Source organism: Carassius auratus, chromosome 45 (genome assembly GCF_003368295.1).
Source record: "Carassius auratus strain Wakin chromosome 45, ASM336829v1, whole genome shotgun sequence".
In the NCBI taxonomy this organism is placed as follows: domain Eukaryota; kingdom Metazoa; phylum Chordata; class Actinopteri; order Cypriniformes; family Cyprinidae; genus Carassius; species Carassius auratus.
This window is the reverse complement of record NC_039287.1, coordinates 14,364,845-14,392,152: the sequence shown is the minus strand read 5'-3', so window position 1 is coordinate 14,392,152 and position 27,308 is coordinate 14,364,845. Positions and strand designations below refer to the sequence as shown.

Below are 27,308 nucleotides of genomic sequence, written 5' to 3'. Positions count from 1 at the left end.
TGTTACACAACAGACTGTTACACATGTCTGCCTGTCTTGTCAGGTAGCCATATGGCTCTCATTTTTACTCTCTGATTGTGTTTAAGGGGAATCAAGAGGGTTAACTTATATAGCTATGGCATTTGGCTAGTTTGGCCCATGATCCTGAATGCTCTTGGAACAGTTTGATTAAATGGCATAAAAGAAAAATCTATAATTGTGACCCATACAATGTTCTTTTGCCTATTGCTACAAATACCCCAGTGACTTTAGACTGGTTTTGTGTTCCAGGGACACAATTAAGCTTGCACAAATTAATTTACATTAACGTATATTCATAAATTTCATTTTGACCCTTGTACTGTGACTCTTGTAATAAAGAGATGTGTGTATATATATATATATATATATATATATACACACACACACACACACACACACACACACACACACACACAAAGAAATTCCCCTTGCAAAAGTTGGTGAACTTATACATTCAAAAATTGCAGCACCAACCTATAACAAGCCTCTTGATTTGGCAGTGACTAATTATTGGGTGGAGATTTGTAAATTAGCATCAAAGCATAAATAAAGATCCACTTTTGCTGGGTTGTTTTGCATAGTATGTGGTACCTGTTGTGCATAGCTAATGATAACTCTCCTCGTATGTGATAACGTCCTGTTGTTTAATCGGATTTCTCCCTCTGGCCTCATCTTAGCCTGTTTACTTCTAGACAAGAACAATCCCAAAGAAGAAGCCCATCCCTGTACTTAAAGTAATATCTCTCCCTACCCAGGATTCTAGGCAAGTCATTACTGGCACACAAACACTGTGCTGATTCAACAGCATGACATCTGTATATCTGTGTGTGTCAGAGTAAAATTCTTTGAACCCTCATAACACGTTCTGTTGTGTTGTTCTTCTCCTGTTATGTCTATATTATTTTGTGGATTACACGCCGTTTCGTGACATAACCGCTTTTAAGAGGATTATCCCTGTGGTTTTACAGCAGGGCCGTTTTCTCTGCTTTGACTTCTCTGTCTCTCTGAAGATATTTCTCTCTCACACACACACATAAACACACACATACGCACAACCACGCCCAGCGTTCACAGTAGGGTAAATCCCTGAATGTGTGGCCAGCCTGTAAAAGGGAACATTTTTCTCCTAATGAAATAGTGGGTGGCCCCCTTTCTCTCATTTCCTCTCGCTGTTTCTCCATCTGTTTTCTTAAGCGAGAGTCTCCTTTCTAAACGTGTGGCAGAGGGTCAACCTGGCCCTGTCCACAGTGAAGCGTTGCACTGCATCATTAGTCCTTTTTGTCCATCATTTTGTCTCCTCTTTCATCCCATCACACCATCCCTGCACACTTCGTTCATCTACACGGCCCGGATTGACTTTGTGCCCCCAGGGAGAGTCTAAAAGGTAAGGCTGCCTCTGCTCTCCATGCAGAATGTGACCATCCTACGCAAGATCTCTTTTCAATAATACATTTCTGAACATTCGTAGGCTGTTAATGGTTTAAACCAGCTGTTGTTGACTCAGTGTGTGTGGTCCATAGTACTTGGAAAGTAATATGAGCTGTCAGTCTTTCTCTTGTTTTGAGTCTTTTTTATAGATTAAGTGTGTAATAGGCTGCTCTATGGTATGTATTGGCACTAGAGCTGCTGCTTATCGAGGAAGACCATGTCTGTCCATCACGCATGCAGTTATGAGCTCCAGAACAGTGAACTGTGTGGGCAGATCATGTTTTATAAAGTTGAAGCTGCTCCTGTGTGTGGGATGAGGCTCTCTCAAGGGCTTCACATGTTTCAGGTTTTGCTGTTTCTTCACTCCCTTTCATGCTTCACGTCATGAATTTAAGTATTTAAAATAGTCTCCTGATCTTTTATTTTCTACCTCATTTTTTTCTGTTGAAACCATCATGCATTATGGTGTAAAGGTTTTTTGTTTTACTTTATTTTTTTATTTTTTTTTAATTACTACTGTGGCAAAAACTGCGCCACAAGTCAGTCATCCTCAAGTGAATCTTTTAAGAACTGTCAAACGCTGATTTATTGTAGCTGTTAAATAAATTACTGTATAATTTGTGCCCCGTTTGTTATTAATGTTTATAATGTACATAGTTAGAAAGTTAACATTGTTTGAATGACTTTTACATCCTCTCTAAGATCAGCTTTCAGACCAGTGCCAATAAATGAGTGCCGGTCTAAATCTTAGTGTGGAAAACACAGTGGGTCTCATTCATGAAACACGAGCAGAACGAATTTGTGTAAATCGCGTGTAAAGTGGTTTTGGCGTAAATTTTCATATTCATTAAAACGTTCGTATTTTCCAAATGTTAGTTGGTACGAAAGAAATCTACACCTGCTCCCAGCCACGCGTAAATAGTGCGTTTAATGTCTGAACGTTTTGCTCATTAATACGGCTGCATTTTAATTCACCTTAATCGGGTACATATTTACACAGCATTTTGAAAAAAATATTATATATATTAATTACATACGTTTTTTCTTTTAACTTTTATTATGATAGCCAGTAATAGGATCTGTAATATGCTGCCAAACTACCTTTTTTAGGACCTGATACGCCACTAGTACGCTTGAAAATAAAATGTGGCGTTTTGAATGAACTTCTGATAATAACGCTTCAATTTCTGCAGCTGAGAAATGTTTCTTTTTCAGTCGCTTTTGAGAAGACATGTTGAAATCCTTCGTTTGGTGTCATAATATGCTCATATATAGTTGTCAGTCGGATTTAATAGGCGGGATTTATGGTAATTTGAGAGTGAGCGTGCACGCGCGTCCCATTTACGACTGATTGGAATTCATTAACACACACACATTTCACTATCACATCTGACGTTTCCGAAGTTTTTGTGAATCAGGAGAAGAGTTTTCGGGAAGTTCTCTTTACGCGCAAATCCCTCAGATATTTACTCGTATATTTACGCATGTTTCATGAATGAGACCCATTGTGTGTTTCCTCCATGCCAAGAGTCACAGCTGAACATCCTGTCCATGTGGGTTCAGTCTATGAAGTGATGAAGGATGGATACTTATATCGCTTGACTTGATATAAAACTCTTTGGTTGTGCACCATACAATCATATCAAAATAATATTTCTGTCAAAAGACGAGCTTAACTTTGTGATATTTCCTCAGCCAGCTTTGGCTAATGTGCTTTGGCGGTTTGGAACATTGCATCCAGAGCTGCTTTGATTGGGAAACGCTGCCCTGCAGAGATGCAGTTTTTAATGCCAGAGTTTGTCCTGCGATTCTAGTTTGGTGTGTATGGAATCACAGCAACAGGGTTTATTTTTTATTTTTTTTTAAGCATGCATAAAATGTCCCAAATACATGACAGGCACCAGCGAAATGGAAAATACACCTTTTTCTGTAAAAACCCTAGTCACTTCAACAACAATAAAATAAAATAAAGATTAAAAAGTGTCCCGCAGAAACACTCTTTGCTTGCCAATTATTTAGCACTTTCTTGATTTCTGATGTTTTTATGCAGGCATATATTGAAGAGACAAGTGTGGGGTTTAAGTTAACAAAAAGAAAAAGGGACTGTCCAAGGTTTCCATCACTCCAGAATTTGAAACGTCTGGAAGATCCGAGCTGGAGCAGCTTTTTAGCTCATGATCTATAATAGTACAAGGCCCTAGAGTCCAAGTTATTACCCACTGACCTGCTTCTTTTCTCTTGTACTGAATGATCTGCTTCACAGAAATTGTTGTTTTGTCTACCTTCAAAGCAAGAAAACAGCGGTCATCAGTCTTGCTCTCTTGGTAATAATTTATCAGTTAAATAAAGAAACTGCATCCCTTTCTTCAGCTTGGCTCCAGGAAATATGAAGCCTGCTCTTTAAATAAAAACCATCTTTACTTAATTGACTCAGGACCGATTATTGTTTTAACAATCATTTGAGTTTCGCCACACAGTTGAATGATCTCTTACACCTTCTTTAGAGGTCCGTGGCCATATTTGTACAACTGTGCCTTGTAAAAAAATTATACAAAAGGATAAGAGCAGGAAAGCTCATGCTATGTGGTCTGAATTGTGGCCGACAACGCCCTCTGCTGAATGTCAGAGGAAACGGAGCAGTTTTTTCCCCTCCACTGTACCACCTCAGAAACTGATAATCAAGTCAGTCTGTTGTATGTCACTCCTTGTGCCACATTGCCATGGAGATGGGCTCTTTATAACCCATGTGATGTGGCCATACGGAGCCTGTGTGGGTTAACAGAGCCTGACACAATTGGCCTTTAAGCCATGAATCATTCCCTAGCAAACTGAGTCAAGTCCTTTCAACTTTAATGGAGCTCGTGCGTATGGGAACTGCACACAATTCTGCATCGTTCTTGATCAAGTCTGGATTATTCTGTGCTAACGGAAGCTGAACTGAAAAAATAAATAAATCACGGGGTGTTGAGCTAAGATACGTAATGCTTGCTTCTTATAAAGCGCTATTTTTGAGTTGATCGTTTAAAGTACTGAAATGATGCTGTTTCTAAACCGGTGTCTTCAATAACATTTGAACTGTAAGTATAGCCATTGTTTGTACTGTTATTAAGTGTGTTTGACATGTAGCCTGTTTTAGTCTCAAGAAAAGCGATGGCAGTTGGGAAAAAGTTAATTCCCTCATTCTGATGTGAAATGATCCAGGCGTGATTTGGCCTTCTGCTCCAGGCAAAGCACACTTTTTTTTTTTTTTTTCTCAGCAGTTGCTAATAATTAATTGAATGGAAAGAACAGTTTTGTATTAACACAGAGCATGAGCACAATCTCTGAATTTGAAAGAGGGGAACACAATTCCCGTGACACAGAGCCATTAGTTTGCCTTTTATTTTGTGAGATTAAAAAGCATGTAATTACAAAGCCAAAGGTAAACATGACAAACATAACCCAGACAAATATGTGCTACCATTTAAAAGTGTTTTATCTATTAAATAAATAAAATATTTTATGTGCATAATATTTGCAAGCATTATTATTTGGTTAAAAACAGTACAAATATTTTATTAGAAAACATTTCAATTAAAAATAACTGTTTTCTGTTCAAATTTAATTTATTCCTGTAATAGGAAAACTGAATTTTGAGCAGCTGTTACTTTATTCTTAAGTGTCATGTGATCCTACAGTCCTTCAGAAATATATTATATTATATTATTAAAATGCAGAGGTAATTTCAAGTCAGTTGAATCCCTTTTCTATATTTATGCGCTGATTTCACACACATACGGACACACACGTCACTCGCACAGAAACAGGCATACAGAAAACTGTTGACAATGCAGTCCTGTGACTTTTATTAATAAAACAGTTAAGATGATGGGTTATATTGATTGATAATTAATTCAAATAAATGTTATAATTCATTTAAAGAATTGGTTCACTTTCATATTAAAATTTCCCGATAATTTGCTCACCCCCATGTCATCCAAGATGTTGGTCTTTCTTTCTTGAGGTTTTTGATGAAAACTCTCCAGGATTATTCTCCTTATATTGGACTAAAACAGCTACCAAATGGTTTCTGTGCAGACTCGATAGGGCTCTACACAATACCAGACGAGGAATAAAGAAAGGTCTTATCTAGCGAAACGATCGGTCATTGAATCGATGCTTCCGCCTGCATCAAGCATGACCTTTTCAACGTAATTACATATTATGTGAATTTTTATTTTATTTATTATTTTTTTTTAAATGGCAGATTGTTTCACTAGATAAGACCCTTATTCCTTGTCTGGTATCGTATTGACCTTCAGCCATTTGGTAACCATTGAAGTCCACTGTAAGGAGAATAACCCTGGAATGTTTTCATCAAATACCTCAATTCATTTCAAACCGAAGAAAGAAAGATGTAAACATCTTGGATGACATGAGGGTGATATTTAAATTTGAAAATGAACTAATCCTTTAAATAAATGTGCTCTTACCACACTATTTCATCTGTGTCTGATTTGAAGCTAAAATAACCAAGTTATTTTCAGTCAAATATTGTGCTGCAAACATCATTAACCTCTTTAACTAGTCAATGCTGGTAAATGACATGGAATAATTTTGATAATACACTGCTAGCTGTGCATTAAATGATTTTAATGCACTCTGTCGAGGTTCTTCTTCTTCTTATTATTATTATCAATCTCTGTTGTTAAATATGTATTTGTACATGGTATTATGTCTGTTATGTGGAAACAGGGGTTCTGTGTACAAAAGCAGGTGAGCTTGAGAAAAAATGTAGTTCCAAGAAGAGAAGTAAACGTTTTTTGTGATGTCAGATGTTTCTGTAGTTACACTATTTTTTTTCTAACCTCTAGCTAAAACCACTATTATCTTAACCCTTCTTGTGTTTATATGTGACTGTAAAAACACACAGGTTGATTTAGAAAGCAATTTTCACATGTAGTGATTTAAAGCCTGGAGATCAACAAAAACAAGAAATTGTGAGACATGAGCATTGATGGACTATGAGATAATTACAGACATGTTTTCATCCATCACATCGTGGTAGGAAAAACACTACCCATGAATTATGGAAATAGATCATGGTATTAACTTGGATAAGAATAGATGTAGCCATAGGCTGTAGGTGACCTGGCAATACCACGACACAAACATCACCACAGTATCTTTCTCATGCTGTGTGCTCATTCTTGTTAATATTAGTATTAATGTTGATAGATGGCCATTGAATTCTGTTCCATGATGAATCGATGTGGGTAGCAAATTTTGTCAGTGAGAAAAGCTAGCTATTGAAGACAAAGTGTTGCTGTAGCAAACTTTTTACTGTTCTGTTGAACTTTCTATGCATCGAAGGATCCAGAAAAAAAATGTAGCATGGTTTCAAACTGTGCAACTGTTTTCAATGTAGATAATAATGAAAAGCAAATTAGCATATTCGAATGATTTCTGAAGGATCACATGACGTTGACTATTTGACATGTAATAGTTAAAAATTGGCAGAATTGATGAATGTATTTAACTCAAACTGATATGCCTGATTGCCCCTAGTCCTTACATAACCTTAATGACTGACCTAGCTTCAACCTGAAACACTGTGCGAGTGCACTTGTTTGGATTTCGCTTCGGACAGCCCAGAGTCAAAACAGACTGCTGGCTTTTTAGGAAATGGAAGGATTGCTGTATTGCCACAGACAATAGAAGATTTGGATTTCAAGGGGAACTTTTGCACAGCATGAACCAGGTTGTTAATGGTGTTCTGCTTCAGGATTATGTGAGTCATCTTACACGGCTTCTCTTTATTTCAGAACTACGTTCATGTACCGCGCTGGCTTGAATTGACCTCAGCTCTGCTTGATTGCTCTAAATGGCAGTCTATAACTGTATGGCAGTTGCCATCTGAGTGCTTTAGTGCCTTTAATCTTCGCTACACGACAGTTCTGTTCTGCTGCCATGGTGACACCCTGGCAACATCCACAGTGACGGACAACTTGCTCTTATCTTCCAGAATGCACAGTGACAAAGTTGGATTCTGGGATGCGTTTCTGGCACAGGTCTGTTTTAGACCCTTTCGGCTAAAAGCGTCATCATTCCTCTTCTCAATGAGCTCAGCAGGCCTACGCTAAGATTAGCGCTCCTGTTATAATTAAGCTCCGAGTGTTTACTTGGCCACGGGACGTTTCACACCCAGTTTCACACTACAATGAGCCCTGCAGATACACAGTCGTGTCCGTTTCTCAAGTCTGCGGTGTCATTTATGGCTGTAGAATTAAACCAGTCATCTTTGGATCCTTGTTTGTGTGCATATATTTCATTTTTGGTCTGACTGCCCCTCCTTTCTCTCTCTCTCTCTCTCTCTCTCTCTCTCTCTCTCTCTCTCTCTCTTGATCTCTCTCTCCATGTGTAGGTGGGAAACCCTCGCGTGGAGCTCACTCTCTCAGAGCTGCAGGAGATGGCCACTCGTCAGCAGCAGCAAATTGAGGCCCAGCAACAGATGCTTGTCGCAAAGGTAACACGCTCAGATGTGTCCTTTGATGGGCGTCTTTTTCATGATCATTGTTGTCATCTGTGTGGGGACTAGACACAAGTATTTCCTTCAGTTAGAATTTTCTGCTGAATCAAAGATTGGTGATGAATAATTCACTGACTTTGAAATGGCATGGTTTCGGTTTAAATTGTATTGCTATTATGGGTGTTTTCCATGACTATTTGTTTTGACTATGTGGTGGCATTTACCAGGAACTGGCAGATAAATGTAACTTTTTAGTTTCATTGTTTAGTGGTCTACATTTATCCTGGATAGAACTGAACTTGCAGTTGTGCAATGGTGAACGGTAGGATCATATCTTTGGAAAAAGGCTCTTGAGTACCATGTGTAATTGTACGCTTTGACTTTATTTTTCAGATAGAATGTAAAATAATTATGTAAGTGTGACTAGGTTGTTAATCAAAAGTTGGTTAATTTGTAACTTCATTATTTAGTATTATTATTATTATTACTATTAGAAAATGTTGCAAAATCATTTTCACTGGTTGTCTCAGACTTTTGTACTCCACTGTTTTCTAAACATTTTTTGGCATGATGTACCTAACATTGTGGATGTTGAGCATAATTTTCTTTAGCCTTTAAGCCGACAATCATTGCATGGTAGCATTTACCCAAAATTGGCAAATAATTTAAGTTTTTTTATTTTATTTAACCATCTACATTTGTCCTTGCTAGAACCAAGGGATGTATCTTTAGGAAATGCGCTTGAGTACCATTAATGTTGTTTTTCAGATAGCATGCTTCTTTTTGCTGTTAAAATGGTTTACCGGTAAGTTTAAGCATGCAGGCAACTGAAGATGCGGAAGGGTCTTCCATTGTTCATTCTGTGAACATGACTCTAGGTGTTATAAAAACAATTGATTTAAGTCATATTGCAATTTCTGGGTGTTTACTCATAATTGCACCTGGGAAAAACACTCATTTTCTTATTTCTTACAGTTTACTTTACCTAGCCCAATGTAAATTACCTGTATGTGGGAAAAATAAAACACTTCAGTATTGCAAGTCAAACTGCACTGTTTGTTCATATGTTATGCAAATAACCGTAATTAAGTCATTTTCTGAGAAAAAAAAATTGGGTATTAATGGGTTTAGTATCCCTGTAATTATTCAAAACACAGCTGCTTGTTGGGTAACCTCCAACTTTGTTTACGAAGCAGCTTAAGCTCTTTATTACCATTGTGCACTGTTGTTATTAGTGGTTTAAAGTTACTGACCTCATCTTTGTTTTCCTCAGCGCCATTTATAGGTCATTACAGCAGGTTGTTCTGACTATTATAAGGGTGTTAGTCACGGGAACCACAGGTTGAGCCGGGAAGCTGAATGAAACCAAAAATGCCAATTATGTAGCAGACAACTCTGACATGCTTTGTATGCCATGAAAGGCATTTTTCATCCATACTAGCTTTGTTTCTTTCTTCAACAAAGTGTGGAATCTAGAAGTGACTGCACTTAGACTGTTCCAGGATCAGACCCAATGAGAACACTGATCTCAGAGTTATTTGGATTAATATTGCTGTGATTCAATGTGCTGTGAAGACTCTGAGCCTCCAGTCATTGAAAGTCCACCGTGTGCTATTTTTAGTTTTCTCACTCACTCAGACACTGTTTCCATTTCACTGCGTCTGTTTGTGTTCCCTGAAGATAGAGAAAGAAATGATTTTAAAAAAAGAGCCTAATTGCTTTTATTTTCACTTAGTTACTCAATAAGTCCGCACTGGAAGTACCATCTTTTCCCAAAGGTAATATGGTTGTTCTTAATAGCAAATGCCTCCATGCCTGACATTTGACAGTAAATCACTAGGTTGTGTATCTTGTTTAAGTACTGTATTTCTGCTAAAAGACGGGTCGTGCTTCATATAATGGCACTGCTCCTAAAGGCCCTTTATACATAAGCCCAGTGAGATGAACTGGGAATTTGGTGGCATTGACTTTACCTTTATATTTATATTTATATATATATATATATATATATATATATATATATATATATATATATATATATATATATATATATATATATATATATATTAGGGGTGTAACGATACGCGTATTCGTATTGAACCGTTCGGTACGAGGCTTACGGTTCGGTACGCGGTACGCATTATGTACCGAACGGTTCGTTGGACTAATTAATTATATTTTGCAAATAAATAAAAAATTGTGAAATATAATGATATGTGTTCAACAAGGTAGCCCAATAACCCAAATGACTTAACAGGCAACGCCCCTGACACCCCGAAGAAGAAAAAAACACCAACTTATATGTTTATGTTAGGCTACTCAGTCAGGCGCTCGCTAACTCAGTACGCGCTGAAGGCTCGTTGCAAAATAGCCAATGCGTTTAACAGACCAGAAATAGAAGATCCTCCAATAACCAACAGGTCTGGGGTTTGGGTGCACTTTACCAATCGATCGGGGCATCCAAACAAGCACGGAAATCAAAATGGACTAGTACTGTACTGTGTCGGAATTTCCTGAGCAGTACGATACAATTAACAGGCCTGCACGTTATTAGATAGAAGAACTGTTATAAATAGAACGTTTGTACGGGCAGTTTTGAAAACTCAACCTACTTTGCTCTTGGCATGGTGCAGCGCAAATCGCGTTGTATCTGAAGGGCAACGCTGAGCCCAGGGTCCAGCGCCGCGCATACCGTGTCCTGTGTGAAAGACCCTTTAGCCATTTTGCAACGAGCCTTCAGCGCGTACTGAGTGAGCGAGCGCCTTACTCTGTAGTGGAAAACGCAGGTATTAAGAACATGGTTAATGAAATTAAGCCCCGTTACAATATTCCTTCACGAGCCCATTTCAGCCAGACCGTAATTCCTGCTTTGTTCCGAAAAACATAAGCCCTATAGAGAACCAATTGAGTAAAAACACACTCAATATAAAGAGTTATAGAGTTCCATATAAAAAGTTACATCTTTGTATTTGTTCATAACTACTACAACAATATAACATTAAAAAAATTTTTTTATAAGGAGCTGTTTTTGTTTTATACAGTATGCTGCTAAGAAAACACCATAGAAGATGGGTAAAGAATGGCTCCATCATTGTTCAATGAAAAAAGACAAAAAACATACTTTGTTAGTTTTAATAAATAAAAAAAATTTTAAAAATCAAAGAAATTTATCTGCCAATTTTTTCTTTTTGCTGTATCTAAAACGTACCGAACCGTATATATATGATTTCAAAAACAGAACAAACAAAACTCCTTTGACTAGCCTCTTTGGATCCCTACGGTTGGAAATACATGTACCATAGAAACACTGTCTTACCATAATGTTGGGAATTTGCCAAAAAGGAGTTTTTTTTGTGTTTCGAAAGTTTGATGGACAGAAAATGGGGAATGACAACAAGGCTTAGTGGTCCAGTAGATACTTTACATGTCCCTGACAATTTACTGTTATTGTTTTATTTGTTTTCCCCAGTTCCTATTGCATGCTCATGTATGTATTCTGTCTGTAGGAGCAACGGTTGCGCTATTTGAAGCAGCAGGAGCGACGGCAGCAGCAGGCTGTGTCTGAGACCGAGAAACTACAGAGGTTAAAGGAGAGGGTGGAGAGTCAGGAAACCAAACTCAAGAAGATCCGTGCCATGAGGGGCCAAGTGGACTACAGCAAAGTCATCAATGGCAACCTGTGTATGTACACTACTTGTTTGACCACAGACTTCAGCATTCAGCCAACACCATCGCTAACTGCTGGCGATTGTGATGCCACTTTTTTGCATGGCTGTATTAAGCCAGATTGCTTCATGTAAGCCGTTGCGTGAGAGGGCACTGAGCTTCCAACTGCAACTGTGATCACATGCACACATAAAAACACATGCCATAAGGTCAGAATTTGCACTGTGCCAGTTTGTAAATTGTAATGATCTCACATAATGCCAAATTTTCCCACACACGCAACTCCAGATGGGATTGTCCTTTCTGCTGGAGAGGAGTCTTTTTAGGAGTTTAACATTTTATTTTTGTTTTCAGTACTTTTCCTTCAGTTTTAACCCTCAGCTGGGTGGTTTGCTCGTGTTGTGCCAGCATTTAGGCTATATTGTTTTGTTGAAAAACTGAGAACAATAAAAGTCGATTGTACTGAATAGAATAGATCTGTTCCGCCTGCTAGTTTTGCATTTTGCAATAGCTCCTATACAACATGTGCATGACATTACATTTTTATTGAACATTAAATAATAATCCTATAGTAATGGAGAAAGTATGTCGCCACATGTATGCCTGTGTTTGCACGCAAGTTTGCATGTGTGTTACTCTGCTGTGGTCTGTTAGCCTCAGAGATCGAGCACATCAGCGGGCTGTTCCAGGAGAAGCAGGCAGAGCTGCAGGCAGCCGTCTTGAGGGTGGATCAGCTCAGCCAGCAGCTGGAGGACCTGAGGAGAGGCAAACTGAACGGCCTGCAGACCCTCGGGGGTCAGGTCACCGGCACCGCTGCCCTGGAGCTCCGCAAACTCTACCAGGAGTTACAGGTACGAGTTTAATAATGCAGTTTTTTTAATATGTTGTATATTTCAAAAATGTTTAATTGGGCACTTTCAACAAATAGGGTGTGAAAATTCCTAAAAATGTAAAAAAATGAAGAGAAATCTACATTGCTTTTATTACAGTTATTTGTATATCAATTCACAATTGTTGAATTTATGACATTAGTTGTATAGAAACATGGAATCTGCCATATCCATCGATCGTAACTCGGTGTATGTCCCGGTCGTCATTTCTATCAGTGATAATACTGTTTTTTCCCCAATCAGATACGCAATAAGTTGAATCAGGAGCAGAACAGTAAACTTCAGCAGCAGAAAGAGCTGTTGAATAAGAGAAACATGGAGGTAACACTGATGGACAAGCGCATCAATGAGCTCCGAGATCGACTGTACAAGAGAAAAGCTGAGGCACGTCAAAAAGAAAATCTTCCAGTAAGGCCAGGAGTGTGCATCACTCACGCTTCTTAGTTTAATTTATTTAGCGATCTTGTTCAGAAACCATTCAGACATCTAGAGACCAAATCTGGAGCTTGTGGAAGATTTGGAATTACAACCTAGCTAAATACTTTTTTTCCCTTTTCCCCTTCCTGCAGCTGAATAGAATAAATGGTCCTCCCTCTCCCCAGCCGGCTTCTGGAAACACCGGCCGTGTGGCAGCTGTGGGACCCTACATCCAGGTCCCGGTGCCAGGCAGACAGGAGGGTTATGTAGTGCCCCCTGAACCTCTCAAACCTCAGTCACTGGGTGTAAACACCCCAGCCAACCCTGCCCGCTCCAAATCAGGTCAGTCCTCAAACACCAACATCTGCATGATAACATCAAACGTTTATTTGGAATGAAATGGTGCCAAAAAAAGGGTTCAATTTTTGTCTGTGTATTTGAATAGTACATTGTGAATCAGCATACATAATTAACTCTCTCCATATTGGATTGAAAATGATCACTGCTTTGGTCAGTTTTGATCAGTGGTAGTTTTTGATCAATGAAGTGTTTTCAATAATGATGCAATAATATCTTAGAGCATTTGACCACCTAAAAGTAATAAGCATCAGTTATTTGACAGACACCACGCACGCATAAAACAATAATTATGTATATCTACTTCACTGCCTTCATTTGCCTCAAATAAAACACTTTTTGGAGGATCAGGGGCTGGATTCACGAAGCTTTCTTCGTAACTGCCGTTTCCTTCAAATTTTTTAACTTTAGAAAAAAGGTAAGAATATTTTGTATTCCCAAATATTCTTATCTTTTTTCTTAAGATTGTTCTTAAGTCAAAACCTGAGGAGAATTCAAATTCTTGAAAAGAATCTTCTTAAAAATCATCGTAAATAACATCTTACATTTAGGACAGCCCCAGACTTGTCTTAAATCCGAAACCATAATAGTTATTTAATGAATTTATTGGGTTATTTCAAATGAATTGTTATATTTAAGCATTACAACACAGCTACATATAATACACAGGACGACTAGTGATGTGCACGAGTTTTCTGAAGGGACAGCGATAACTGTTAACATAAACATGATTGCTCATTATTAGCCTGTGTGTGACACTGCTTTTTGCTGAATTCAAAACTCATTAGCAACTCTAAAACCAGTCAGATAGGGAGCTTTAAATGAATGCCGTTAATTTGAGTTATAAATACATAATCTTTGGCAGTATTCAGCACATATGAATGCGCAGGACGCATTTGCTGTAGAAGTGAAGACTCACATACCGGAATAGTTAACTCAGGAGAGAGCACAAAAACATGGCACAAAAATGAATGAAACGTATCGCTGCAGCTTTAGACAGGCTAAGTAACTGTTCAAAAACAGGCCGCATTTAAAAACCGTGAAGCTGAGCACTAGTCAAAGTCGCAATGAAAATAGTCTATGGTGCGTGCTAATTATGATTATTAGGGTAATGTACAATGTAATGTGCATCATGTATTCATTCAGATAACGGCTGTTATTTTATTCTTAAGAAAAAAATTAAGATGTTCTTAAGAATATATTTGAGAACTTCTTAAGAATTTTTCAAGAATTGCACAGAACATACTTATGAACTTTATGGAATTTATCTAAATAAATGTCTTAATTTATTTCTTAAGAAGATTTTCGTGAATCCGGCCCCTGATGATCTTTCGAACTTTGACAAATTCAACAACCAGTTATTGCTCAAATTATTTGTTTCATCCACTGGTCCCATGTCAACATGACTTGTTTTGTGATGGACTGTGTAGCAGCCAGTAGATCGGTTTGAAAGCGTGATTTGTGACTAAAGCCTAAAGTGTACTTAAGCTTTGACGTTAACACCTAGTGTATGCATACAGCCCAACACAAACCCTTTCAAAGTATAACTCCATTTGACAGCTTGGAAAAACATAGGCACTCGACACATGCACACTAGAAAGTTTCATCTTTTGTCCTTTGTCTGCCCTTTGTCTCTCTAGAAGTATTGCCTGAGAAAATGTCTTTGTATTCTGCTGTTGTCCTGATTCTTTAGTTCCTGTTTCGACTGTGAAACAACGGCCAGGGCTAGTGTTGCCACCTTGTGGACCAAACGATATTTACATAATACGCTCTCCCTGGTGTAGGATTTAAAACCAAAGTATTCTTTGGGCTCAATAAGACTGAAACTAGCTCTAACATTAAGTTCTACAGCATTCCTGTAGCTCAAACAGTAGGGAATGCTGCTAGCAATGTCAAGATCATAGTTTTGATTCCCAGGGAATCTATAACCTAATTAAATATATAGCTAGAAGGAAAGCTGCTTGGGATAAAAGCATACGCTGAATGTGTAAATGTAAATAAAGTGGTTTGGTACTTCTTTTAGAGACCCCACAGCATGTATCCGATCACTTCCTTCCTTGAGTTCCCTCTCTTCAATTACTGTTTGTTTATGAAGTTGATTTTTCATTTTCTTCACTTCTAACCTCTTGTGTCGTTTCTGCTCTGTGCTGTGCATATGTTTATGTGTGTGTTTCTCTTTTCTCTTTGGTGTCGCTGTACTTTGAACTTGTGGGATTTGTGGGGGGATTAGATGGATTGAGAAAGCCTCCTGTCCCGTGGAAGGTCTCTGATTTAGACATCATAGTGGACCAGATTGCTCCGCCCCCTCCAGAGTCCTGCCCAGGCCCTGGGGCTCCACCCCCAGTCACCGGCTCTGCGGCAGGGTCGGACGGCGCTTCTCGTGAGTGGGAAGGTGTCTGATAGAGGGCAGGAGGAATGGCCTGTGAACCTTATTCAGTGTGGTTAGCAGGATCAAAGCAGTCGACCAAGACTTGTTACACACAAACCAAGTATTTGGACAAACCAAATACGTTTTTTTTCTTTTCTTTTTTTAAATAAATGTAACTCCATTGTTAAGCTTAAAAAAGGGACTACTGTTCAGAATTTTGGTTTGGTAAGATTTTATAAAGATACTTTAAAAATTAAATACAATTTGAATGCTTACCCATGTGGCATTTATTTGCTCAAAATTGTATTTGATGAACAAAACCAGTAATATTGTAAAATATTCAACATTTATATTACTGTTTTCTATTAATTTTTTTTTTTTTTTTCAAATGTAATTTATTTCTGTGGCAAAGTTGAATTTTCAGCAGCCATTACTCCAGTCTTCAGTGTTACATGATCCTTCAGAAATCATTCTGAAATACTGGTATGGTGCTCAAGAAATATTATTATTAACTTTAAATTTTTTGTAATATTTTTGTGGAAATCATACTTTTTCCAGGTTTCGTTGATGAATTTTAAAGTACAAAAGAACAGCATATATTTGAAATGAAAATCTTTTGTAAAATTATAAAAGTCTTTACTGTCACTTTTTCAATGTAATATATGCTTGCTGAATTAATATGAATTTCTTAAAAAAAAAAAAAAACTTTGAGCAGTAGTGTAATAAAAAAAAAGACTAAATTCTCAAATTAATTCTGTTTTCCACTGATCTCAGATTTTGGACTCCACTGTATCTCAATTTCATATCCACTTTTAAAAACTGCAGAGGTGCAATTTTCCAGACAAAACATGGCTTAAGGCAGAAGTCAAAATTACATGTTTTTCATGAGCATCAGTACCTTAATGATATACTAGATCCCTCTGTCTGGTCAATTAAATTTGCCCTTGTTTATTTGCTCTTTACTGAAATTTAGTATGGGTCGAAAGCTGCTGATCCTGTCTTTTGGGAGTATGTGTGTATAAGAATAGATTGTGTGAGGACTCATGCTGGCTGGGATGGGAAAATCTACCCTGATAAGGTTCACTGGGCTCTCTTCCTCTCTACATTTAAGTTCACTAATTTGCTGGCTCCATTTCACCATTCTCTAACATTCAGCTAATTATACAGTACATGCATAATAGACAGAACAGTTAAGTATGTAAGACTGGTGGCTCTGTCAGTTTGCTTTTTCTAACATAAATCAGTTTTCCTCTTTATTTGGCTTGAGTTTCATAATGACTGACCTTTAAGCTCTGTTGGAGAAGTCAAGATATCATGCAGTTGACTACATTTTGACAACAGCATCTTCTTGAAATTTAGGGTCATCTGAGCTGTTCTTGTAGATGTGAGGAGCCCCCCTCTCTTTTCCAGTATACTCCATGTCTCCTAACTCAAGAACGTACCTAGACATCTTTAGAAGTCATGTCTAGTATATTAGCAATGCAGTTCGTCATACTGTTCTAATAATGAATGTGCATGTGAGGGGTCCTGTCATATCTGATCTTGTACTTATTCTCCCTTTCTTCCATTTTCAGCAAATGACACCAGTTGGCCTACCCTTAACAAGAGCAACACATCAGTTAAACAATCTGACTGGAAGGAGTCTGGAACGGACACGACCGGTAAAACGGCATCACCTGCAGGAACTCCTGGAGATAAGGTATTTCTGTCTTACAGCTGTGCTCACAAATGAATTGCAGTCCTGGTATTTTACAATATCCTTTTTAAATTCAGGATTCCAGTAAAATGGGCTCAGCTCCTCCTCTCAGTAAGCCCCACCCCCCCCCATACGGAGCCCATACCAGCAACCACCCCCTCTCATCGGTCAACTCGGGTTCGACCAGCTCTTTGGACCGACGCAAGGATGTTCCTCTCCGGCTGGCGCCAAGCTTACCTACGAACCCACAGCCGGCCTGGCCCCGTGTCCCCCCAGCACCCACCGGCTCTTCCTCTCAGCAGATCCAGCAGCGCATTTCTGTGCCCCCCAGTCCCACCTTCCAGCCCAGCCCACCCTTTTTCCCTCCCGGTGAGAGGCCAGACCCTCCTCTGGCTGTGGCGGTAAGGCCGTTCATCCCTGATAGGGGCTCCAGACCGCAGTCACCCAGAAAAGGCCCAGCCTCCATGAACTCAAGCTCCATCTACCATATGTACCTACAACAAGCAGCCCCCAAGAACTACCCTCTGAACGCCAAACCCGCCGTCAAAGCAGGTATACATCAGAACATACCAATATTGTATAAACAATATTGAACTTCAATAATTTACTACTTACACTGACAGTTTGTGCTCCCCTATAGGACAGACTTTTAACATTTGTTACGAGGTGTTCACATCAGGTACATGTATTGATGCTGAAATAAGTGTGTACAATTTTAAAGGGAGACTATAAAAAATATATTTATAAAATTAATATTTTTTTTAGTTTTTATTATAAAATATTTGTATTTATATATGAAAATATTTTAAAATTATATACTTATATGTATCATTAAAAATATATAATTGTGTTTTGTATGTGTATATATATATATATATATATATATATATATATATATATATATATATATATATATATATATATATATATATATAAAATGTATATATATATATATATATATATAAAATGTATATGTATGCTTGGCAAGTTAACACGTTATTATCACGTTAACGCATTCATTGATTAATGCTGGCAATTATTGTATCGCGCGTTAATGCAGTTTTTTATTGTGAAATACCAGCTGAAGTCAGCTTTAAATGTAATTTTGTGTTAAAAACTGTTATTATAATAATCTATAAATATATTATAACATTAGAAATTAATGAGCACTTAGTAAACACCCATGACAACTATAGTGTAGAAAAAAAGTCTGGATGTGCCTTAAAAAATATGTACCTACAGAATAAATGTGCATAGAATAAAAGATCGCTCTTGGGATTCTAAAAATCTGTATTTTTATAGTCCATGTTTGTACAGGATGCTGCTTATTTTTAAAAACAGCAAGATACAGTGCAAAAGAATGCTGGTGCCTTACTGTGCTTTTTAACTTTTGCAGCAAAAAATTATTTAAAAAACAGGCCGATGCATTTATGTGAATCGTGTGGTTTATTTCTTGATTGTGTTTTATTAGTACAGTATAATTGAGTATTTTCTTCTTTTTCTCTGTAGTATATGGTAAGCCAGTCTTGCCTCCCAGCTCTATGCCACCTTCTCCCTTACCTTTCGGGGGCTCTGGCGCCTTTCCTGCCCTGCAGGGTCCTGGAGGAGACATGTTGGATTTTGAGCTGGACCTTGACGGCCAAATCATGGGTGTTCCTGAGCCACCCCCACCCAACGTGGACCACATCCCGCGACCTCTCAGCCCCACTAAACTCACACCCATGGTGCACTCCCCTATGCGCTACCAGAGCGATGCTGACCTGGAGACCTTGCGCAAAAAACTGGCCAATGCTCCACGACCGCTTAAGAAACGCGGCTCGATTACAGAACCAGAGGGTCCTAATGGGCCCAACATCCAGAAACTTCTCTATCAGCGGTTCAACACCCTGGCTGGAGGGATGGAAGGAGGAATGGGTGGTGTGAGTGGAAGTGGAGGTGTGCCTCCATTCTACCAGCCCTCCGTGGCCACAGGTGAAATTCTCTTTGATGCAGACAATGGGAATCCACCTTCAGAAACACCCATCGTGCCCTCGGGGGGTGCTGTTGCTGAGGATGATGCCAATGATAATGAGCCCCCAGAGCAAGCAGCTGAGGCATTAACCCCTCCAGAACCAGAACCGGCAGAAGACCGTAACAATAATCCTGCAGAACCATTAGCGATTTTGCCGAGCCCTGTAGCTGAGGCCAGCACACCTGAAGAAGCAGACACCTGTCCCTCATCCCAGCCCACGGTCAGTCTACTGATACACAAACTCAAGCCTTGTATATGAATCATTTTTTAGATCCCGATCCATTTAGGTTTCATTTCCAGCGCTGCAGTTGTTACCTAGTATTTTACTGTTTTGAATTTAACCATTATCATCATCATCAATATGTTATTAGATATTAATATATTGTAATTTACATAGTATGTTACAATAGTCAAAAAGTTTCATATTATATATTTTTAGGTTGTATTATAATAGGTAATTGAACAATAAATTATGCATTTGCAATAAAAGATTAGTTATTAATTGCACCAACTGGTGAGCGTTCATATTTCATTTCATATCTCAAATATCTGCAGTTATGAGTTCAGGTAATTTTTCTTTTGTACTCTGAAAAGCAAAAAAAAAAAGGGAAAAAAAGAACAGTATTACAAATGAGAACGTATTTGATTAAACAGATATTTCTTTGAAATTTATTAATGTTTATTTCAGTCACATTCTTGAGTAGTTTTCTCATAACTTGGGTAACAGTGCATAGGTAATGCACAAACTACACCACTCTACAAAAGTCTGGGGTCAGCATATTTCTATTTCAAATAAATGTTGCTCTTTTAAACTTTTTTTTTAATCAAAGAATCCTGAAAAAATGGCTTTCACAATATTAAGCAGCAAAACTATAATAAGAAATGATAGTAATAATAAATAATATTTGAGCAGCAAATCAGCATATTAGAATTGATTTCAGAAAATTCAGATTTGCCATCACAGGAATAAATTGTATTTTAAAATCTATATAAAATAGAAAATAGTTATTTTAAATTGTAATAATATTTCAACATCGTCTGTCCAAATACAGCAGTATAAATATATGAAATGTCACTAATGTTCACATTTTCCTTTCTAGTTTCCGTCTCCTCTTAAACTGACATCTGCTCTCATTTGCTATATTGGAAAGTCACATTAAGTTGACAGTTTTAATGCGTTTACATCATTACTTGCTGTTATAGTTACACCAGATATCGACTGAACAAAGAGTTCAGAATATATAGCTTGCAACAGTGCGGACAATCAGTCCTAAACACTAGATCTGAAAAGCAAATCAGATTGTGTGCTGTGTGAACGAAGCCTAATGATCCATATGTCCTCAACAGGGCAAACGCACCAACCTAAAGAAACCCGACTCAGAGCGGACGGGTCACGGCCTCAGAGTGAAGTTCAACCCCCTCGCTCTGCTGCTGGATGCCTCACTGGAGGGCGAGTTTGACCTTGTACAAAGGATAATCTATGAGGTGTGTATGATAACATGTATGCCATGAGGACAATTTACACACTGCTTTTTGCACATTTTCATTAACGAATTCTCCTCTCGTCTCATAGGTTAACAATCCCAGCACCCCTAATGATGAGGGCATCACACCCCTCCATAACGCAGTCTGTGCCGGGCACCATCCCATCGTCAAGTTCCTGCTGGACTTTGGTGTTAATGTGAATGCAGCAGACAGTGATGGCTGGTGAGGACACTTTGTTGGCTCTGTCAGTGTGAAAGATATATTCAGTCTAGCAGGTGTTGAGCAGACGTGTGTTTGTGTGTGTAGGACGCCCTTGCATTGTGCCGCCTCCTGTAACAGCGTGCACCTGTGTAAGCTGCTGGTGGAGTCTGGTGCTGCCATCTTCGCCACCACTATCAGTGATGTGGAGACGGCAGCGGACAAATGTGAGCAGATGGAGGAGGGTTACATACAGTGCTCACAGTTTCTCTACGGTAAGAGTGCCTTTCTTTTCCTCGGTGGGGCTCAGAATAACTATTAGTCCTCTCATACCATCCATTTGGAGAAAAAGTAAAGGCGATTTTTAGGATCAGATCGAAATGTAAATTACTCCATAAAATTTTGTGTGACTTTAATCTCAATAATATATGAAAATATGTGTAAGATGACCGTATCAAACTAAATAGCTCATTTCCAAACACACATATACAGATCATTTTCCACTGATAGTGATCTTATAGATTTCTTGGTAGAAAATGTCATTGAATGAACGTTTTAAAGGTCCTATGACATGTAAATTTCACTTTCTGAGGTTTTTTAAGATTAATATGAGTTTCCCTAGCCTGTATATGGTCCCCAAGTTTCTAGAAATTTGAATCAGTGTGAATTGAGATTTTTCGATCTTTCTCTGCCTTTGAGAACATGGAAGCTCAAACGGGCTGATCTTGAATATCCTCGTTGTGACGTTGCAACGAGAATTGTTACCTCCCCTTTCTCTGCTTTGCCTGCCCAAATATTTACATATAATTCAGTCGCAATGTCAGCACAGGCGACAGGTGTTACAAACAGACTTTTATGATATGGATTCGACAGCACCGGCACAAACAGTGAGTAACAGTGTTCATTAATGCCTGATCTGTGATCATTGATTTCTGATGTGTAGCTAATCATTCAAGTTCACACAGACTTTCTAAATCGTTTAATACTGATGCATCAGTGAATCAAGCCAGTGACTAAACGATCAACTTTGCGTTGTTTCTCTTAGTAGCATGAAACAAATCTGTTATTTAAATTGTGATTTAACTACAAAGAGCGATCAAAGAAAGCTCCCTTTTTTCCGGAGCTGTTACACATCGCGAGTATATCTGCACACTTGCCCAAACTGCCGTTACAATGAATGACGCTGTTATGCTGCACAACGGAGCTCTTACTGTATTCATGTGTTTGCTTTTAGCTGTGGTGAAAGCATTTTGTGAAAAAACGTGTTGCAATAATGACGAGATCACTGCATCCACGCAATAAACAGACTCTGTCTACTCAATGCTCATCACTGCAGCCTTTCATGTGATGGGAAAAGATCGGAATTTTTTTTTATATAATCCACACTTCCACGATTCGTTAATCTCGACAGCTGTAATAGTAAAAAAAAAAAAAACGGTTCGGTTCGATACGATACACTGATGTCACGGTTCGGTTTGGTTCGATACGTTTTAGATACAGCAAAATGTAAAAACATCTCAACTTTTCAGAATGCCGCAAGCGCACCGCGGGTCATGTGACAAGAACTAACCAATCAGCTTCATCCTTTCCCGTAACAACGTTGAGAGCTCAGCCAAGATGAAGGATCAGCTGATCATAGTTGTATATGGATTGCAATTTTGAAATAAATTTAGTAGCAGAGCTACTGCAAGCGATTTTTAGAGCTGCAAATCCATTTATCCTTCGCTGAAATTTCCGCGTCTCATGGAGAGAGCACGTCATTGTTGCTTAGCAAAGACAGACGCCTCATGAGCGCTTCTGCCCAAGCGCTTTGGAAAGGAGGAGAAAGACGCGCTTAGCGTTTTCCATGCGTTTTTAGGCACGATATGTGAACGGCCCCTAAGGCGCTCGCTCACTCAGCACGCGCTGAAGGCTCGTTGCAAAATGTCGAATGCCTTTAACAGACCAGAAATATAAGATCCTAAAATAACCAACAGGTCTGGTGTTTGGGTTGGATTCCCTGTAAGCTATAGTTTCTAAATGCTGCAGGGATAGTTTGCTGCGTGCATGTTTCTCCTTTTTTTCGTCTTTTCCCAGATAGTACTGACGCATATATCCCAGATATTCCCGCTGGTGTTTTTTTTTTGTAATCCCGCTGGTGTACCCTGTCATGTTGCAGATGCGACATACCGTTGTTTTTTTATCCACCACTCTCTTGCCATCACCATTATAGCTTAAAGGGAATCCAAAGTGCACCCAAACACCAGACCTGTTGGTTATTGGAGGATCTTCTCATTTCTAGTCTGTTAAACGCATTGGCTATTTTGCAACGAGCCTTCAGCGCGTACTGAGTTAGCGAGCGCCTGCTGAGTAGCCAAACATAAACATATAAGATGGTGTTTTTTTCTTCTTCGGGAGTGTCAGGGGCGTTGCCTGTTACGTTGTTTGGGTTATTGGGCTACCTTGTTGAACGCATATCATTATATTTCTCTCTCTCTCTTTTTTTTTTTTTTTCAAACATAATTAATTACTCCAACGAACAACGCGTATCGTTACACCCCTAATATATATATATATAACATTATATTTGAGAGGGGTTTAACATGAACACATTTCATGCCAATCACAACGATGATGCAACGATGTCAGCCAATCACAACAGTTGTGGTTTGGAGTCTCACAGCAGACATGCCCCTTCAAACAGAGCATTCAAGCCAGAGGGCTAATATCAGGATCTAAAAATGCTTTTTATTTCTAAATTTTAAATGTAAAAATCATACTAACAATATAAGTACACCTAAGAGAACATTAAAAAGCATTTAAAGATAAGGAAATGATCCATGTCATGGGACCTTTAATCTGAGTTCTCAGTGCATGTACACTGCTTTAACCAGCAGATGTCCCCAAAATACAGAGTTTAGAGCTCTTAGAAACGAATCACTTCTCCCATCACGACATATCCAGAAGTCCCATTAACTACCATTCAAAAGTTTTGGGTCAGTAAGATATGCATGTATGTATGTATGTCAGCAAGGACACATTAAATGTATAAAAAGTGACAGTGAAGACATATTACAAAAGATTTCCATTTCAGATGAAGGCTGCTCCTTTGAACTTTATATTCTGAAAAAAGTATCAGATTTTCGACATGAATAATTAGCAGCACAACTGTTTTCACTGATGATAAAAATTGTTTCTTAAGCAGCAAATCAGCGTATTAGAAATTATTTCTGAGGGATCAATTTACCATTGCAGTAATTAATTACTTTTAAAAATACATTAAGATAAAAAGCAGTCAATATTTCTCTAGATTACATTTTTTTCTGTATTTGTTATTGGATAAATGCAGACTTGGTGAGGATAAGATACTTTTGTATAAATATATAATAAATCGTACTGACCCAAACTTTTAAACAGTAATGTATGTTAATCAAAAGTATTACTCCATACTCACCAATATAATAAAATTTAACTATTTTTTGTGTGTTGCTCATGTTAATGCCATAATATTATACCTAAAGAGCATTTTCTCTGTGTGTGTTTACAGGAGTGCAGGAGAAGCTGGGAGTGATGAATAAGGGAGTCGTGTACGCACTGTGGGAGTATGAGGCTCAGAGCGCAGATGAGCTTTCTTTTCAGGAGGGTGACGCCATTACTGTCCTACGCAGGAAGGACGACACCGAGACCGAGTGGTGGTGGAGTAAACTCAATGACAAAGAGGGCTATGTGCCACGTAACCTATTAGGGGTAGGTGCACACACACAATATAACAGCAGAGTCCTAATTCCTTCCAAACGTCATAAATATTTCACATTCGATCAGTTTAATAAATCTTTCTTGAATAAAAGTGCTAATTTCCTACCAAAAAAAAAAAAAAAAACATTTGAAAGGTTGTGCATAGTAAAGAAATGATGTGTTAATAGTTGTGTGTTTTTGTTTCTGCGTAGCTTTACCCCAGAATAAAACCACGTCAGAGGTCTCTGGCGTAACCCTCTTGTGGGTGACCGTCTGAACTGATGTCTCGAGGTGTTGAACCTCCATTTTTCACCTCTTTGTGCCACTTGGACCATAGAAGGGGTGAAGCTGCTAAACCCTGAACCTGGAGGCACAATTTACCCCGCACTACACACTCTCCAGTGAACACCAGGCCAAACAAGCAGCTTCAGGTTTCTCGGTCTGCCCCCATCAGCTCTGCTCCCAGGCCTCCGGATCTCCCGCTCCACTCCTCACACGCTCTCTTGTGTCATCTCAAATGTATTATAGCTGTACATCACACCTTGGGGATCAATCGCTTTGATGAGCTTTCCTTTATTTGTAGTTGCTTACCCATGATGCTTTGCCGAGAAGACCAGGGCAGACAGTACTCTTTGTCAGAGAGAGATTCTATATACTTTAAATCGAACTGGATGAATGAGAACCGTTATGTCAGTTTAAAACAAAAGACTTGTGATTTAATTTTATAGTTCTTCTACAAAACGAGTGTATAAACTGGAAGTATCTGAGAGCAGAGAACAAAATATACATAGTTTGCCTAAAACGATTATTCTGGTCTATGACTGAGAAATCCCGTATACTGATGGGCATGTATATGATTCATAAAGGCGCATATAAGTGAGAGCGTATGTGTTGCGTGTGGGATTTATGTATGAGTGTGATTTTTCTTTTAAACTGCAGTGAGCATCATGAAGTGTTTTTCATAGCATAAGAGTGTTTTGAAGAGAGTGTGTAGAAAGATTAAGATGAACCATCAGAAGCATCATTATAAATCAGTAAGCATTTGGCCTACAGGGACTGATGCTATACATTTTTGTCTGATGAATCCAGTTGAAAATTTTCTCTGCATTAACATATATTTTACACTTTTTTTTTTCATGTTTCTTTATCATACCAGCCCATTCCTCTCCACTCCAGTTTTTAGTCATGTGAAATGATTTTTATATTCTGCCGTTGAGGCAGTGAAGAGCTTTATTGTGGAGTTTAACCTTGTAAATACTGTGATGAGGACTGGAGAGGAGACATGCTTGACTCGATGCTGTTAGACTAAACTGCCCGTGTGGGCTTCTGTGAAATACAGTGACTCGCACCTTGTGTTCTTTACATGTGCACAATAAAAAGAAATGAGTCTTCGCAAGAAATCATGTCTGCTTTGTGTTATGCTTATTGCTCAGTCTCTCCCTCTGTTTTTGCTTGATAAATTGATTTTTACATCTGGTTCAATGTCTTTTTTAGAGGCCTTAAAAAGCCAGTTGACAAAACCCACTGATAGCTGATAAATTATATTGAAGGAAGATTAGATACAAGTTCTAAAGCACTGTATCTAGGGCACATCAAATTCAGCCTTGCACTCCAGTTCTAACTATTATGATTGCATAGAGAATAGATATACATTTCTAAATATATAGGGAGATTTAAATAGAGAGAGATTTAGAGCAAATATTAAATTTACTTGCTTGGCAAAGACCCAAGATTAGAACTTTACTGGAATTGGAATGAAAGAGTCCACTTTAACTAGTATCCATCTAATCTTACGGAATTTGAGGGTCGAAGTTATACTATATAGCTTCTTAATAGTGCATTTCAAATTGAATAACCAAAGATTTTGTTATTCAGAAAAAGAAAAAAAATGTGGTCACAATGGTGTGCGTTACTTTTCTCTGCGCTGTCAGGCTTGACCGATCACAGTCGTTCGTTATAACTAGATAGGAGTTCTTAATTTTAGAGTTTGTTGGGATGTTTCAATGTTGGAAGTGTTACCTTTCTGCTTAAAATATAAAATGGCTAAAAGAGTTCATCTTAGTTGTACTCACGTCTGAGACATTTACCGAATTTCCTACAAGTTCAGCGTTTGGCTAAAGACCTGTAAACTACTGCAGTTGATGTCTGTAAGGAACGTTTAATTCATGGTTTGCAGGATTAAGGGAAAAGCGATCAAAACAAGCGCATATTATATACAAGAACAGTATTTTTGGAAGTAAATATCATTATGGCCACTAGGTGGCAGTATAAAGACCGATTTGTCCGTTTACTTCAAACCGGTTAGACGTACAGTATGGTCTCTTGAGAGAGAGAGAGAAAAAAAGCCCTTGAGATGGCAAGTAATGACCTTGTTTGTCCACCTATAAAATAATCTTCAAGCACAGGAATTATCCTACAGATTACAAACACCACCAAATCAAAAGACATCAGAAAGGTCACATGCTGCGGAACCGTAGTAAATGAAGTGATTCAAGACTACAGCAAGCAAATTTAGTTGACCTTTTGGAAATAACATGCACACAGGAAAA

General features: G+C 38.4%; 1 protein-coding gene across 6 annotated transcripts in view; it reads left to right on the top strand.

Annotated features, from left to right (window-relative positions):
- LOC113063358 (apoptosis-stimulating of p53 protein 1-like) overlaps positions 1 to 26,162 on the top strand; it is a 49,615-nt gene extending 23,453 nt beyond the window's left edge. The window contains exons 1-15 of one of the 6 annotated variants that reach the window (XM_026233677.1): positions 1,237 to 1,405; positions 7,853 to 7,954; positions 11,464 to 11,638; positions 12,278 to 12,474; positions 12,757 to 12,921; positions 13,083 to 13,272; positions 15,518 to 15,667; positions 17,230 to 17,354; positions 17,429 to 17,903; positions 18,861 to 19,582; positions 20,710 to 20,847; positions 20,936 to 21,069; positions 21,154 to 21,320; positions 24,572 to 24,771; positions 24,972 to 26,162. In XM_026233677.1, coding sequence (XP_026089462.1) covers positions 7,898 to 7,954; positions 11,464 to 11,638; positions 12,278 to 12,474; positions 12,757 to 12,921; positions 13,083 to 13,272; positions 15,518 to 15,667; positions 17,230 to 17,354; positions 17,429 to 17,903; positions 18,861 to 19,582; positions 20,710 to 20,847; positions 20,936 to 21,069; positions 21,154 to 21,320; positions 24,572 to 24,771; positions 24,972 to 25,013 — 2,937 coding nt within the window. In that variant the 5' untranslated portion in view covers positions 1,237 to 1,405; positions 7,853 to 7,897 and the 3' untranslated portion in view covers positions 25,014 to 26,162. Of the gene's footprint in view, positions 1 to 1,236; positions 1,406 to 4,277; positions 4,527 to 7,010; positions 7,220 to 7,852; positions 7,955 to 11,463; positions 11,639 to 12,277; positions 12,475 to 12,756; positions 12,922 to 13,082; positions 13,273 to 15,517; positions 15,668 to 17,229; positions 17,355 to 17,428; positions 17,904 to 18,860; positions 19,583 to 20,709; positions 20,848 to 20,935; positions 21,070 to 21,153; positions 21,321 to 24,571; positions 24,772 to 24,971 lie in introns of those variants that run through there. The other 5 variants (XM_026233676.1, XM_026233675.1, XM_026233673.1 and 2 more) reach the window with 5 other exon arrangements.
- Positions 26,163 to 27,308: the final 1,146 nt, after the last annotated feature.